This window comes from Biomphalaria glabrata, chromosome 11, assembly GCF_947242115.1.
Source record: "Biomphalaria glabrata chromosome 11, xgBioGlab47.1, whole genome shotgun sequence".
Taxonomy (NCBI): domain Eukaryota; kingdom Metazoa; phylum Mollusca; class Gastropoda; family Planorbidae; genus Biomphalaria; species Biomphalaria glabrata.
Window position 1 is genome coordinate 33,985,559 of NC_074721.1, and position 15,026 is coordinate 34,000,584.

At 39.4% G+C, this 15,026-nt stretch overlaps 1 protein-coding gene across 1 annotated transcript; it reads left to right on the forward strand.

The window, feature by feature from the left end:
• The first annotated feature begins 16 nt into the window (after positions 1-16).
• On the forward strand, positions 17-10,186 carry LOC106065367 (mucin-2-like). The gene is made up of 2 exons (XM_056045579.1): positions 17-32; positions 8,385-10,186. Exons 1-2 carry the CDS (start codon positions 17-19, stop codon positions 10,184-10,186), a joined length of 1,818 nt encoding a protein of 605 aa, XP_055901554.1.
• The last annotated feature ends 4,840 nt before the right edge of the window (positions 10,187-15,026 follow it).

The window sequence follows — 15,026 nt, forward strand, 5'->3', positions numbered from 1 at the left end:
TAGACTGCTCCTGAAGATGTCGCGGCATAAAGGTATGTTAATAATAAGAAGTATTCTTTTGTTCTAGATCTAGTTATGTCTGAACACAACGCGGCGAAAAGATCTGCACAATACAAGACACAAAATAGGATGATAAAAGAGATAAATAAAAAGACACATACGATCGGATGGATCTCTGGTGAATGGGTCAACAGAGACATCAAAGCGAGGAAGTTTGAATGCAAAGTATGTGACATCAGTGCCGTATTATTTTGAAGGTCAAACAGTAAAGCCGAGTAGCAATTCATGCTCTAAGCTTATTTCGAAATACAGTCATCGATAATTAATTTTAGATCTACATATGGGGTGCCCAAATAGGATATTGGATGAAACAGAGTGACAGAGTGACAGAAAAAGAGACAGACAGAGACATAGACAGAGATGGAGTGGCAAGGTTGCAGTTAGGTTATTCTACATACTTAGTGAGTGGAGAAGAATACAGGGTCAGAACGAGAGAGAGTGAGATGGGCCTTTGTTAAGGTTAGATCTACACACCTAGTGTCTTCATAAAGAAACAGAATTGAGGTTTGAACAAGACAGTCCTTGGGTACTACATGCCTTCTTTTATTTACATTATATTAAATATAAACAATTATTATTTTTACAAAGCTTATATCAAGTCTGTGTGTCTGTCTTATCAAAGGTTTGCATACCTTCTTTCTGCCACAACCATTCTCGGATCAAGTTGAAACTTTGAAAAAATAATCATTTTGCTAGGCAAGACATAAATCAATAAAACAAATCAACCAATTAGTCAATTAACTAATGCTAATTAATGATCTTGATTGATACTAACGAGAGAAAGTAATCCTTTAGTAATCATAGATATGGCTAAATATGTAGGCTTTGGTCCCGTTATATAACTGTTCACATTATTTCTCCCACACAGGATCAAGTTGAAAGATTAAATAAATTTTATTGTACAAAACTTGAATCAATAAAAAAAAAATTAACAAATTAGTCAATTAACTATTGGTAATTAATTCTCTCGTTTGGTATCAAATAAGCGAAATAACTTCTACAATATTGAAATATATGTAGTTATAAGCGCTGCGTTTTTCAATATTTTGTTTGTTATATACTTCGTCCATCGATGTAGATTTCTGCTAAACAGGACGCTGAGGGCTTGGTTGTACATTTTCATTCCTCCGCGTGTGACATGAGAGATCCAGATCTAAATCAACGCCATCAAGAAGTATTCGGCCACATACGTGGCATGCCACTGTACCTAGAACCTGTGTAGTTTGCCCTAGCTTTCAGTTTTAACACATTTCGTCTGCGAGAGTTTGCTTTGTTCTGTTCCATGATTTACAATCAGGCTCTTACATCGTGGCGCTATCAAATTATTTTAGTGTTACTCGACTTGTAGTGGCGTATGGAGGGTTCCAGGCGTCCGGTGGCGTCCGGTGGCGTCCTGGGCTTCAAGGCCTGACGGCCTCCCCCATTCTCCCAAAAGTGTAAAAAGTTCCTCTTTCAGACCTTGTGGTATATAACTAATGTCAGGTACCCATTAGAGCTGGGTGTACTCAGAGGCGCCCGAAGATGCCGGAATTAAAAATCCCAATCTTCACAAGGATTCGTACCCCGGTTCGGAAACCAAGCACTTTACCGCTCAGCCACTGGCCTCCCCCAAAAGTGTACAGGCATGTAATTCTTTTTGCATAAGATTAGTCACCAGTAAGCAGGAGCGGACTGAGTGTCAAAATCGGCCTGATCATTTCAGTAACATCAGGCCAATATCATTTAGTGGACATATGCACTGTTTACGAATGCAGTATATTACACTATTTCGGAAAATGTGTTAGATTCAATTAGTATTACACTGTAGAGAGGTTTCTTTTAAACACGACGTTCAGATGGCCCCTTCTATAAAATGAAAGTTATAAAACCTTTAACAACTTAATATATAGTGGCGTCCTTTTGGTGGCACTACCAGCCCATTCGGGTACCGACCCACCGAGCATTTGCCCGAATGCCCATATAGCCAGTCCTAAGCCAGTCCGCCCCTGAAAGTAAGTAATACAAAACGTAAATATGATGTAAATGAAATTCAAGAACCCAGCAAAAATATTCTATGATAGTGTAAGTTGTATTTTGATCCACACTTTTGGCGCCTTCCACGCTACAAAGACTTAATCACAATATATGTTTTGTGAACATTTAACAGAGGTTATTTTGACATATTGATAGTTTGTGTATATTGTCGCAAATGTTTTATTTACATCTTAATTAACCGAAGTGAAGACACTGCATGTTGTATTTCCGAATGTGAGAAAGTTTGTTTAGAATATAATACATCGTCGTGCAGTTACATTAGTGTGTCCGGGCATCAGTGTGTCCTTACATCAGTGTATCCTTAATCCTTATGTTCCATTACATCAGTGCGCCCATAAATAGGTGTGTCCAGACATCAATGTGTCCATATATAAGTGTGCCCGGACATCAATGTGTTCAGACATCAATGTGTCCATATATAAGTGTGCCCGGACATCAATGTGTTCAGACATCAATGTGTTCAGGCATCAATGTGTCCATATATAAGTGTGACCGGACATCAATGTGTTCAGACATCAATGTGTTCAGGCATCAATGTGTCCATATATAAGTGTGCCCGGACATCAATGTGTTCAGACATCAATGTGTTCAGACATCAATGTGCCCGGACATCAATGTGTTCAGGCATCAATGTGTTCAGGCATCAATGTGTCCATATATTAGTGGGCCCGGACATCAATGTGTTCAGACATCAATGTGTTCAGACATCAATGTGTTCAGACATCAATGTGTCCATATATAAGTGTGCCCGGACATCAATATATCCTCACATCATTGTGTCCTCACATCTGTTTGTGCAGATATCAATGTGTCCATACATCAATGTGTCCAGGTCTAGACATCAATGTACATAAAATCTGAATGATTTATTAAAAAAAAAAACTCTCTATGCTTGGACACGCCTCTGAGTACTTCAAGTCACGGTACTTTCCAAGCTCGGCTGTGTGCCTTTAATCCTTCAATCAACTTATCAATTCCATTGATTTTTATGTCACTATTGGCTCATGCCCTGAGAGAGACGAGCTCTTCTTCGTTCTGTGTCGTAGATTTAGCTCTAGCCTCTCTGTTCAACTCTCTAGTTCTCACGCCAACAGACTTTCTCTTTACTATTCACTAGATAGAGTGTTATACTTCTGTTACGTCATCACGTCTCCTTATAACTTTATTATAGACATTTATTTACTGACTATTCTTGTCCTTTTTGTGTTTTGCACCTTGAGCATATATTTTTACAAAACGTATATCGATTCACTCTGTCTGTCTGTCAGACCAAATTTTGTACAAATTATTTCTCCAACACCCTATCTAGGTTCGAACTGAAATTTTGCACAATTATTTCTTTTAGCTGACAACACAAGAAGCAATTAAAAAAAAATTGTTTGGTATCTCAAACAACGGAAAGAAATAATACTTGACTAAAATGGTGTTGTAAGCTGAATTAGTCCCCTTTATATTGGCTGCCGTCTCAGGCTTAGTGAACACAAACATGAAATAGAAACAATGTTTATGTTCATTGAGTCTTCGCTAGTAGAGTGGTTACCGCGTTGGCTTGAGAATCCTGAAGAGCCTTTAGTCCACAAGTTTGAGTTCAAGTCGTTTTCCTTTTTTAAATGTGTTTTTATAAATGCTTTTTCTTTATTGTTATTCTAGATCTATTTGAATTTTAATTAATTAATTAATTTTAAAATAATTGATACAAGTACTCTTATTAATTAATTTTAAAATAATTGATACAAGTACTCTTAATATAAGCTTTTTTTTTTTTTTTTTTTTTTTTTTTTTTTTTTTTTTTTTTTTTTTTAAACGTATGTTTCAAAATATTTTCTTGTTTTCTCTTTGCGATATCTCGTGGAACTTAAAATAGGCTAAACTCGAAAGGTCTATGACCACGAACAGAATAGAGTAGAATATAATTGAATATTTAAAACACAATATAATAAATTAGAATTAGTTTACTGTGCCTGCTATTGAAGACGACTCATAGATAATAACACACCCCTTATGATAATCTTGTCCAGATTTTCAATGCGGTGTTTTCCATCAGGAGCGTCCCTCGGAGGGGCCTCACGGTGCCTCACACCAAGGTATCCTTCCATGTGTTCAGCATTAGCATGTACACGCTGGCACGAGCGCTTGGCATCCTGGCACAGATCTCGAGTCTCTCAATTTTACTAGCATCTGGAAATAGGTTGAATACCAAGGTAAAGGTCGTTTATATTTATGTAAATGTTATTCATAATATAATGAGCGTATATAAGACAATTAAAAGAAGGTACATTAATTCAATGCTCTCTATCTTCGCACTAACCACCCACAACGGTTTACAATAAAAGACTAAGACTCTAAATGCCACTCAGTATGTGGATTTCGTATATGACCAGCTATTGTAGGAAGGAAATAGATTAAAACGAGTGCAGTGGTTCTCAGCCTGGAAGGAGATGCCCCATTTGGTAAGTGTGGGGGGGGAGGAGAGAGTCGACCTCATGCATAAACAAACTAGGCAGCCGCCAAGGGCCTCCAATTAGTGGGGGCCTCGCACAGGAAAACAATTTCACCGAAAAAAAATTGTGAAAGTTGGATCAAATGTCACACATAGAGATCTATGTCTACAAGGCTAGCTCTAAGTCTCTAGTATAAGTCAAGCTAAAGTGGTGAATTGTTAAGATCTACTTGTTACACGAGCTATGTTAGAAGAACCTTGTTTCTTTCTATTGGTAAATATGTCAAAACATTATTTCGAGTCTGGTGCATCTAAGTGCAAACGCAAAGCGGAGAATACAAAGAGGTGCTTTATTCAATTTCGTTACTCGTCAGCATTGATTGTTTCCACCAAATAATTGAAAGTGTTTTTTTATTTGTATTGTGATTATTTCGTTATTTTATTTGTGATTATTTTGTTATTTTATTTGTGATTATTTCGTTATTTTATTTGTGATTATTTCGTTATTTTATTTGTGATTATTTCGTTATTTTATTTGTGATTATTTTGTTATTTTATTTGTGATTATTTCGTTATTTTATTTGTGATTATTTTGTTATTTTATTTGTGATTATTTCGTTATTTTATTTGTGATTATTTCGTTATTTTATTTGTGATTATTTCGTTATTTTATTTGTGATTATTTCGTTATTTTATTTGTGATTATTTCGTTATTTTATTTGTGATTATTTTGTTATTTTATTTGTGATTATTTCGTTATTTTATTTGTGATTATTTCGTTATTTTATTTGTGATTATTTCGTTATTTTATTTGTGATTATTTCGTTATTTTATTTGTAATTATTTTGTTATTTTATTTATGATAATTTTGTTATTTTATTTATGATTATTTTGTTATTTTATTTCTGATAATTTTGTTATTTTATTTCAGATTTTTTTTTTAAATCTGTATTTTGAATTTTTTTTTTTTATTTCTCTATTTTATATAGCGCCACCAAATTTTATCCACCCTGGGCCTCTAATTACCTAAGGCCGGCCCTGAGGGGGGTCTTTACGTATCGGTAGAATTAATTTCACTAATATAAGCGTACGAAGGAAGTGTTCACTGTGAATTAAGTAAGTCAACTGGTCAATTGCGTGCGTGTCAATACTATAATAAGAAATGTTATTTTTAAAGAAAGTATGGAGTCTACAATTGTATTAGACATTGCGTTTATTAAAGGAGAGAAGGCTGATCAAAGGGGAAGCACTTTTGCAGACTTGATAGCGACTGCTTATTTATTTTTTATAGGAAACTTCAGAATTTGCGCTATTCAATTTTAGCTTTATCATCATAGGAATAAATGGGCCTTAGGCCTCTTTTCTTTGCCTCTTTTTTGGGCTTTATAAGCCTCTTTTATGGGCCCTCTGAGCCTCTTTTGTGGGCTTTTTTTTATTTTTTATTTGTAAGTTCTCATAATTCACAAGTATTAAATCATAAATAATTGAAAAGTGATTAACCTGAAAATATAATAATAGTAATAGCAATATTATTTAATAGCAAAAACATACTACTTAACTATTGAAACCACCAGAGACAGAAAAATGATATAAGTATCCTCTACCCCAGAACAATCAAAACAATATCAAATATCCCTGACCCCCAACACCCCATTTCTGGAATACTGTCTGAGTATTGTACAAGCATATGAAAATCAAACTAGATAATTCTCCACCCTAAAATCAATAATTTTCCTAAATGTCAATTCTAAATGATTAGGATCAAACACTTTTATTATTATGTAGAGCTTTGAGCCAGGTAGCCCAAACAAGATTCCTGTATTCGGAAACAATAATCAAGTTAAAGTTATGTATCATTTTATTTTTTACTTTTGGCAGCTTGTTTAAAATAATAGACAAGTTAACATTTACATAATTGCCACAGTTTGCTTCTAATAAGTCTCTTACAGTACTTCTAACTTTAAGGAATAATGGACATTCCAAATACATATGTTTCTCATTATCAGCATTTTCAAGATGGCATAATTTACATTCACGGTCATTTGCCCGTTTTCTAACCATAGGGGTCATCCCAAAGATAAGTCTATAAGTTATCTCTCTAGCTTTTGGTGTGATATGTTTGCTGTGTAGGTTTATGAATGTGTCCTTCGGTCCTATCACCCCAAGAACTCTCCCCCACTTAATCTTATTCACTAGGCTGTCTTGTAACAGCTTTTTAAGTGTTGTGTATGATTCTTTGGTTTTGTTGTGTATTAAATGTTCATTACCAGGTAAAATTCTTGAAATAGATCTGTAAAATGGATGAGTGACTGTACCGAAATAGTGAGGAGTATCATTATGTATTGGAAGAAGACTACTTAATCTTAAACCATAATAGTAAATTGTCAAGGGAACGTTTGTTGGGTTTCTAACTACTTGACCTACAAATTTTAGCCTTAGCGAATGTATTTTTGTTTTAACATCTTGCAAGTTTATCCCCCCATCCTCTTTGTTTTGAATGAGTGTAGTGTGCTTAATGCTCCTAATAGTGTTTTTAAATATAAAGCTTCTAATTAACTTGTTCAGCTTGTTTATGTATTTAGGAGGTGGCTCTGTAATGTTAGCTAAATAGACAATCTTTGGAATGACCAAACTATTTATCAATACAGCTCTACCAAATATTGTAGAACCTGTGTGCTGATAACGTTTAATTAAGTTTGAGGCTTTGACAAAAATATTCCCCCACTATTCCTTACAATAGAACAAAGGATTACAGGTATAGACAATAACACAAGTCTTGATTTTATCTAGAATTTTGAGAGCGCAATTCTCTTTGAATTTCCATTTCCTTAGTAACATTACTGAGGATTTATTTTTAATTATTTTTGAACCACCAGCTTCTCCGAAAAGCGTATATCTCTATAATATAATTGGAATATCTCGCTCTGAAGAAGGAGAAAAGGTTGTATCATCCGCATAGGCTTTGACTTTGATGGTTGAGAAGGGACGACCAGGTATATTTATCCCAATAAATGAGGGGTTAAGACACATGAATTTTTTCAAAATGACAAATATAATTCTCATTAGACTTGTATTTGTTTATTTCTACAATGAAATTAAAAAGCTTTAAGTTTTAGTGAATAAAAATTCAGTTTATTTCAGAAATAGAAAGAGTTCTCCTGCTACGTATTCAGATGTGTTTGTGTCAAATTCATTCCTACACCAAGAAGATGTATTGGATTAGGTGTCTGGAGCTACCTCACAAGACCTAGCCAGCAACAACCATGTAGGGCTCTCAGAGTTGGGCTTACTCAATGTCTGCTAAGCCTTCCTTTCATGAACTTCTCTTTTCAAGCAAGTTTTGCTATTTTTAGGTTTGGTCTCTCGTCTGCCATTTTTTTTTAAATAGTTAAATCTGGAAACGGAAATCTGGAATATAATATCGAGTGTACTATTTTACCGGGCCATCTTGTGGTCTTCTAACGATTGATGGATGTACAGTGTAATAGTACATAGGAACCCATGGTTGGGCTCTGCCTTCGACCTTACCGGATGCAGGGTACCGAGCACGACCCAAGATGTCTCTAACCACAGATTAAACAAATGTGATTAAAAATGGTTCACGGTCTACAAGTTGGGGGACCTCTGGAGGGAGGATGTAATGACTCATTAACTAGACGATAGAAATGTGAACTAATCGGGGATTTCCTTAGTGACGCGAGGGTACATTAAAAACTTGGAACGGAAGTAACTTAGATACTGATTGACGGGCAAGAGACCCATTCAGCAGTGCGTAAGATCAGACGTGTTTTCTAGATCTGCCAGATTGGACTGTGCCCTTCTTATGTAATACATTGTTATATTTCTAAAGAGGCCGTTTTACTCACCACCCAAGCTACGCCACTGGCTAAACCAGTACCCACCACCCTAGCTACGCCACTGACTAAACCAGTACCCACCACACTAGCCACGCCACTGACTAAACAAGTACCCACCACCCTAGCTAAGCCACTAACTAAATCAGTACCCACCACTCTAGCTACGTCACTGAGTAAACCAGTATCCACCACCCTAGTTACGCCACTGACTAAAATAGTACTCACCACCATAGCTACAACACTGACTAAACAAGTACCCACCACCCTAGCTAAGCCACTGACTAAATCAGTACCCACCACCTTAGTCACGCCACTGGCTAAACCAGTACAAACCATCCTAGCTAAGCCACTGACTAAACCAGTACCCACCACACTAGCGACGCCACTGACTAAACAAGTACCCACCACCCTAGCTAAGCCACTGACTAAATCAGTACCCACCACCTTAGCCTCGCCACTGACTAAACCAGTACCAACCACCCTATCTAAGCCACTGACTAAATCAGTACCCACCACTCTAGCTACGCCACTAACTAAACCAGTACCCACCACCCTAGCTACGCCACTGACTAAACCAGCACCAACCACTCTAGCTACGCCACTGACTAAACCAGTACCCACCACTCTAGCTACGCCACTGACTAAACCAGTACCCACCACCCTAGCTACGCCACTGACTAAACCAGCACCAACCACTCTAGCTACGCCACTGACTAAACCAGCACCAACCACTCTAGCTACGCCACTGACTAAACCAGTACCCACCACCCTAGCTACGCCACTGACTAAATCAGTACCCACCACCCTAGCTACGCCACTGACTAAACCAGTACCCACCACCCTAGCTACGCCACTGACTAAACCAGCACCAACCACTCTAGCTACGCCACTGACTAAACCAGTACCCACCACCCTAGCTACGCCACTGACTAAATCAGTACCCACCACCCTAGCTACGCCACTGACTAAACCAGTACCCACCACCCTAGCTACGCCACTGACTAAACCAGTACCCACCACCCTAGCTACGCCACTGACTAAATCAGTACCCACCACCCTAGCTACGCCACTGACTAAATCAGTACCCACCACCCTAGCTACGCCACTGACTAAATCAGTACCCACCACCCTAGCTACGCCACTGACTAAATCAGTACCCACCACCCTAGCTACGCCACTGACTAAACCAGCACCAACCACTCTAGCTACGCCACTGACTAAATCAGTACCCACCACACTAGCTACGCCACTGACTAAACCAGTACCCACCACCCTAGCTACGCCACTGACTAAACCAGTACCCACCACTCTAGCTACGCCACTGACTAAACCAGTACCCACCACTCTAGCTACGCCACTGACTAAACCAGTACCCACCACTCTAGCTACGCCACTGACTAAACCAGTACCCACCACCCTAGCTACGCCACTGACTAAATCAGTACCCACCACCCTAGCTACGCCACTGACTAAATCAGTACCCACCACCCTAGCTACGCCACTGACTAAATCAGTACCCACCACCCTAGCTACGCCACTGACTAAACCAGCACCAACCACTCTAGCTACGCCACTGACTAAATCAGTACCCACCACACTAGCTACGCCACTGACTAAACCAGTACCCACCACCCTAGCTACGCCACTGACTAAATCAGTACCCACCACCCTAGCTACGCCACTGACTAAACCAGTACCCACCACTCTAGCTACGCCACTGACTAAACCAGTACCCACCACTCTAGCTACGCCACTGACTAAACCAGTACCCACCACTCTAGTTACGCCACTGTAGTGACTAAACCAGTACCCACCACTCTAGCTACGCCACTGACTAAATCAGTACCCACCACTCTAGCTACGTCACTGACTAAACCAGTACCCACCACCCTAGCTACGCCACTGACTAAACCAGTACCCACCACCCTAGCTACGCCACTGACTAAACCAGTACCAACCACTCTAGCTACGCCACTGTAGTGACTAAACCAGTACCCACCTCCTAGCTACGCCACTGACTAAACCAGCACCAACCACTCTAGCTACACCACTGTAGTGACTAAACCAGTACCCACCTCCTAGCTACGCCACTGACTAAACCAGCACCAACCACTCTAGCTACGCCACTGTAGTGACTAAACCAGTACCCACCTCCTAGCTACGCCACTGACTAAACCAGAACCCACCACCCTAGCTACGCCACTGGGATTTATTTTGTTTGTTTTTTATTGTAATTTAGACGTTCTCAAATAGAGAGTATTACGTCCGAAAGACGTCAGGGGATCGATCTCCGGACTATTGTCGCATACCGCAAAAGACATTCTTCTATTTGAGAACCACTGACTTGGAATGAGAATGTGGTAACATTTTTGTTTCTCTTTATTGAAACTATCAACATAATGAAACACGCAACAAGTGAAACTGTGACTATCTCTCAACTCAATCAGGCAGGGCGCGATACAATCTCCAAACAGTGCCGGCGCTAAGAATATCAGAGCCGCAGATCAAGAACGCACTAGACAGCGCTTCGAGACTCTGGTGGATTGGGCCTGGTTTGGGGGGGGGGGGGGGGCGAAATTTACAGAATGGTTTAAAGCTGCCTAGACTGTAGACTAGAGCAGTGACGGGTAGTGCTGACAATATCACAGGCCTAAATTTATTGTCTTTTAAAAGTCTCTTTAAATCAAGTTACAATTTTTCTTTTTAAAGTTAAATCATACGAGTCTAGACATCTGGGTATCTAGCAAAGCTCTGATTGACCAAACTCTGAGTAATCAAAAATGAAACTATCACTTCTCTTCAAAGATTGAAGATTCTTAATTTTGAGAAAAGGGAGATGAAAACAAAATGGGCAACTGATTCCATGCTCTAATAGCACTAGGGAAGAAAGAGCATTGGTACAAATTTGTCCTAGCATATGGAACGAGGAATGTGCCTTTATCTTTGTGTCTTTCAGAGTATTTTATTAGATTTTGTTTTTGTATTTGAAGATTATGGTTCAGTGTTTTATGTATAATTGCTACTTTACCTTTGAGTCTTCTGTCCTGAAGGCTTTCTAAATTTAGTGATTTTAATAAAAATGTTACTCTGGTTAAATGTGAATATTCGTTTGTTATGAATCTCACTGCTCTATTTTGTGTCTGTTCCAGTTTCTTAATTTTTTCTTGAGTTGAGGGGTCCCAAATTTAGCAATTAAGTTTTTGTGTTTATTGCTTCATGTTTTGTTAGGTGCAATAAATAATTGTTTCAAGTATCAACTTGATCGGAGAATGCGTGAGGGAGAAATAGGTGAAGAATTATTTAAGGGGACTAAACCCAACAAATTTAGCCATATTGGTGAATACTGACGTATTTGTTTCCCTTGTTGCTATTAAACATAATAATGAATTACCAGTTCTTAATTGTCTCATTGGTTACCTTTTTTTTTATTGATTAATGTCTTGTCTATGTCAATGTATAATTGTAAAAAGTTTCAGCTTAATCCGAGAATGGATGTGGGAGAAATAACGTGTACAAATCTTTTACCAGACGGACAAACAGGGTGAGTTGATATAAGCTTTGTAAAAAAAAAGTCTTTAAAAGCTTTCGAAAGTAGGGATGGCCATTTACCGTCAACACTGCAATGATAGCAATTAATGAATGTACATTAAAATGAACCCATGCAAACACCTTAAAACTAACATTCCTCCTACGTCCCTAAACAGGTTAGTGAATTTAATCTCGTTTGCATCCACATTTTGACCAATAATTCAGGATTGGAACCACCCAGACACACATATATACCACCACGTTCTACAAATCGCGTTTGGAAAGTGGCGAACACCACCAAGTTCTACAAATCGCGGTTAGAAAGTGGCGAACACCACCAAGTTCTACAAATCGCGTTTGGAAAGTGGCAAACATCACCAAGTTCTACAAATCGCGGTTAGAAAGTGGCGAACATCACCAAGTTCTACAAATCGCGTTTGGAAAGTGGCAAACACCACCAAGTTCTACAAATCGCGGTTAGAAAGTGGCGAACACCACCAAGTTCTACAAATCGCGTTTGGAAAGTGGCAAACACCACCAAGTTCTACAAATCGCGGTTAGAAAGTGGCGAACATCACCAAGTTCTACAAATCGCGTTTGGAAAGTGGCAAACACCACCAAGTTCTACAAATCGCGGTTAGAAAGTGGCAAACACCACCAAGTTCTACAAATCGCGGTTAGAAAGTGGCGAACATCACCAAGTTCTACAAATCGCGGTTAGAAAGTGGCGAACATCACCAAGTTCTACAAATCGCGGTTAGAAAGTGGCAAACATCACCAAGTTCTACAAATCGCGGTTAGAAAGTGGCAAACATCACCAAGTTCTACAAATCGCGGTTAGAAAGTGGCGAACACCACCAAGTTCTACAAATCGCGGTTAGAAAGTGGCGAACACCACCAAGTTCTACAAATCGCGTTTGGAAAGTGGCGAACAACACCAAGTTCTACAAATCGCGTTTGGAAAGTGGCGAACACCACCACGTTCTACAAATCGCGGTTAGAAAGTGGCGAACACCACCAAGTTCTACAAATCGCGTTTGGAAAGTGGCGAACACCACCAAGTTCTACAAATCGCGTTTGGAAAGTGGCGAACACCACCAAGTTCTACAAATCGCGTTTGGAAAGTGGCGAACACCACCAAGTTCTACAAATCGCGTTTGGAAAGTGGCGAACACCACCAAGTTCTACAAATCGCCTTTGGAAAGTGGCGAACAACACCAAGTTCTACAAATCGCGTTTGGAAAGTGGCGAACACCACCAAGTTCTACAAATCGCGGTTAGAAAGTGGCGAACACCACCAAGTTCTACAAATCGCGTTTGGAAAGTGGCGAACACCACCAAGTTCTACAAATCGCGTTTGGAAAGTGGCGAACACCACCACGTTCTACAAATCGCGGTTAGAAAGTGGCGAACACCACCAAGTTCTACAAATCGCGTTTGGAAAGTGGCGAACACCACCACGTTCTACAAATCGCGGTTAGAAAGTGGCGAACACCACCAAGTTCTACAAATCGCGGTTAGAAAGTGGCGAACACCACCAAGTTCTACAAATCGCGTTTGGAAAGTGGCGAACACCACCAAGTTCTACAAATCGCGGTTAGAAAGTGGCGAACACCACCAAGTTCTACAAATCGCGTTTGGAAAGTGGCGAACACCACCAAGTTCTACAAATCGCGGTTAGAAAGTGGCGAACACCACCAAGTTCTACAAATCGCCTTTGGAAAGTGGCGAACAACACCAAGTTCTACAAATCGCGGTTAGAAAGTGGCGATCACCACCAAGTTCTACAAATCGCGTTTGGAAAGTGGCGAACACTACGCGAGCTACACAACACCCACGTTCCAAATAGTTGAAGACTCTGAAGACGCGACATGATTGGCCTGAAGCATAAAATGTAGATACTAGAGAAACGAGTTACTTATAAATTCTAAGTTTGTATCTACTCCACGTGAGATAGTCCAGTGGCTGTAATATTTAGTGTAGTCAGTTACCTGCGGTCTAAGTAGCAGTGTATCTCGCTAATCAACAGGTGAAATGCGACATACCATTCCAAGTTATCAGATACAACAGGTAAACAAACTACCCTCGCCTGGTGATTTCCTCTCACACCCAGGGAACCCAGCGCCTGGGAGTCAACGGGCTAATTGAAAGGGACATAACCATACTCTGGCGGGAGGTAACTCTTGCGTGGAGAGGGGAGCCACATGGAGAGTAGAGGAATGCGTGGTAGTAAAACACATTCTCGCGCAGTTTTATCACCTTTGACCTTTAGGGTCACTTTGCTATAAAATACTGCAGTTTGGTAACTGTTACTTAACGGCTAACGAGCAGGATGTCATGTGGCCAGCACAATGACCAACCGCCTTTACTTTCACCAGCTAAAGTCATTTACCATTAAAGATGGATGGACTCAGGGGCGCCATAAAATTCCCGAAATTAAAAATCCCATTCTTCACCGATATTTGAGCACAGGACCCCCAGGTTCGATAGCCAAGCGCTTAACCACTCAGCCACCGCGCCCCCTAACAAAGCAAGACAAGACTTTTAGTTATCTGTTAGATGTTGTTGGCTATGAAGACAGAAGCTCAATGAACCGATATGAAAATAATACTTTCAGAATCTGCCTTCCCAGGTCGCCATAGCCAAGCTACAAAATTAATATATCCACATAGTCTTCACACCTTATCTGGGCCTTATCTGATGCAATGCCACTCACAAGAGGTTCTCGAGTCAGCCGTATACTTATTGTTCCGGGATATATAGTTTGTCCATCGTGGTTCGATGATGACCACTTTTGTCATCCAGGGAGATAATAATAATAATAATAATAATAATAATCTTTATTATCCGTAAGGAAATTTGTCTTACAATTTGTGCATTACACCAAACAAAAAACATTATAACTATAAGAAACCAAAGTGTACATTCACACCAGACTCACTCATAATTTACATGTGACAAAGTTTATACCAGATTGTTCTTATTTAATGATTTGATTGCCAGGGGAACAAAAGAGTGTTTGTGTCTGTTTGTCTTTGCTATCGGTGTCTTGTATCTCTTTTGTGATGGTAAAATCACGAAGTCCTGACACAAAGGGTGATTCTTTA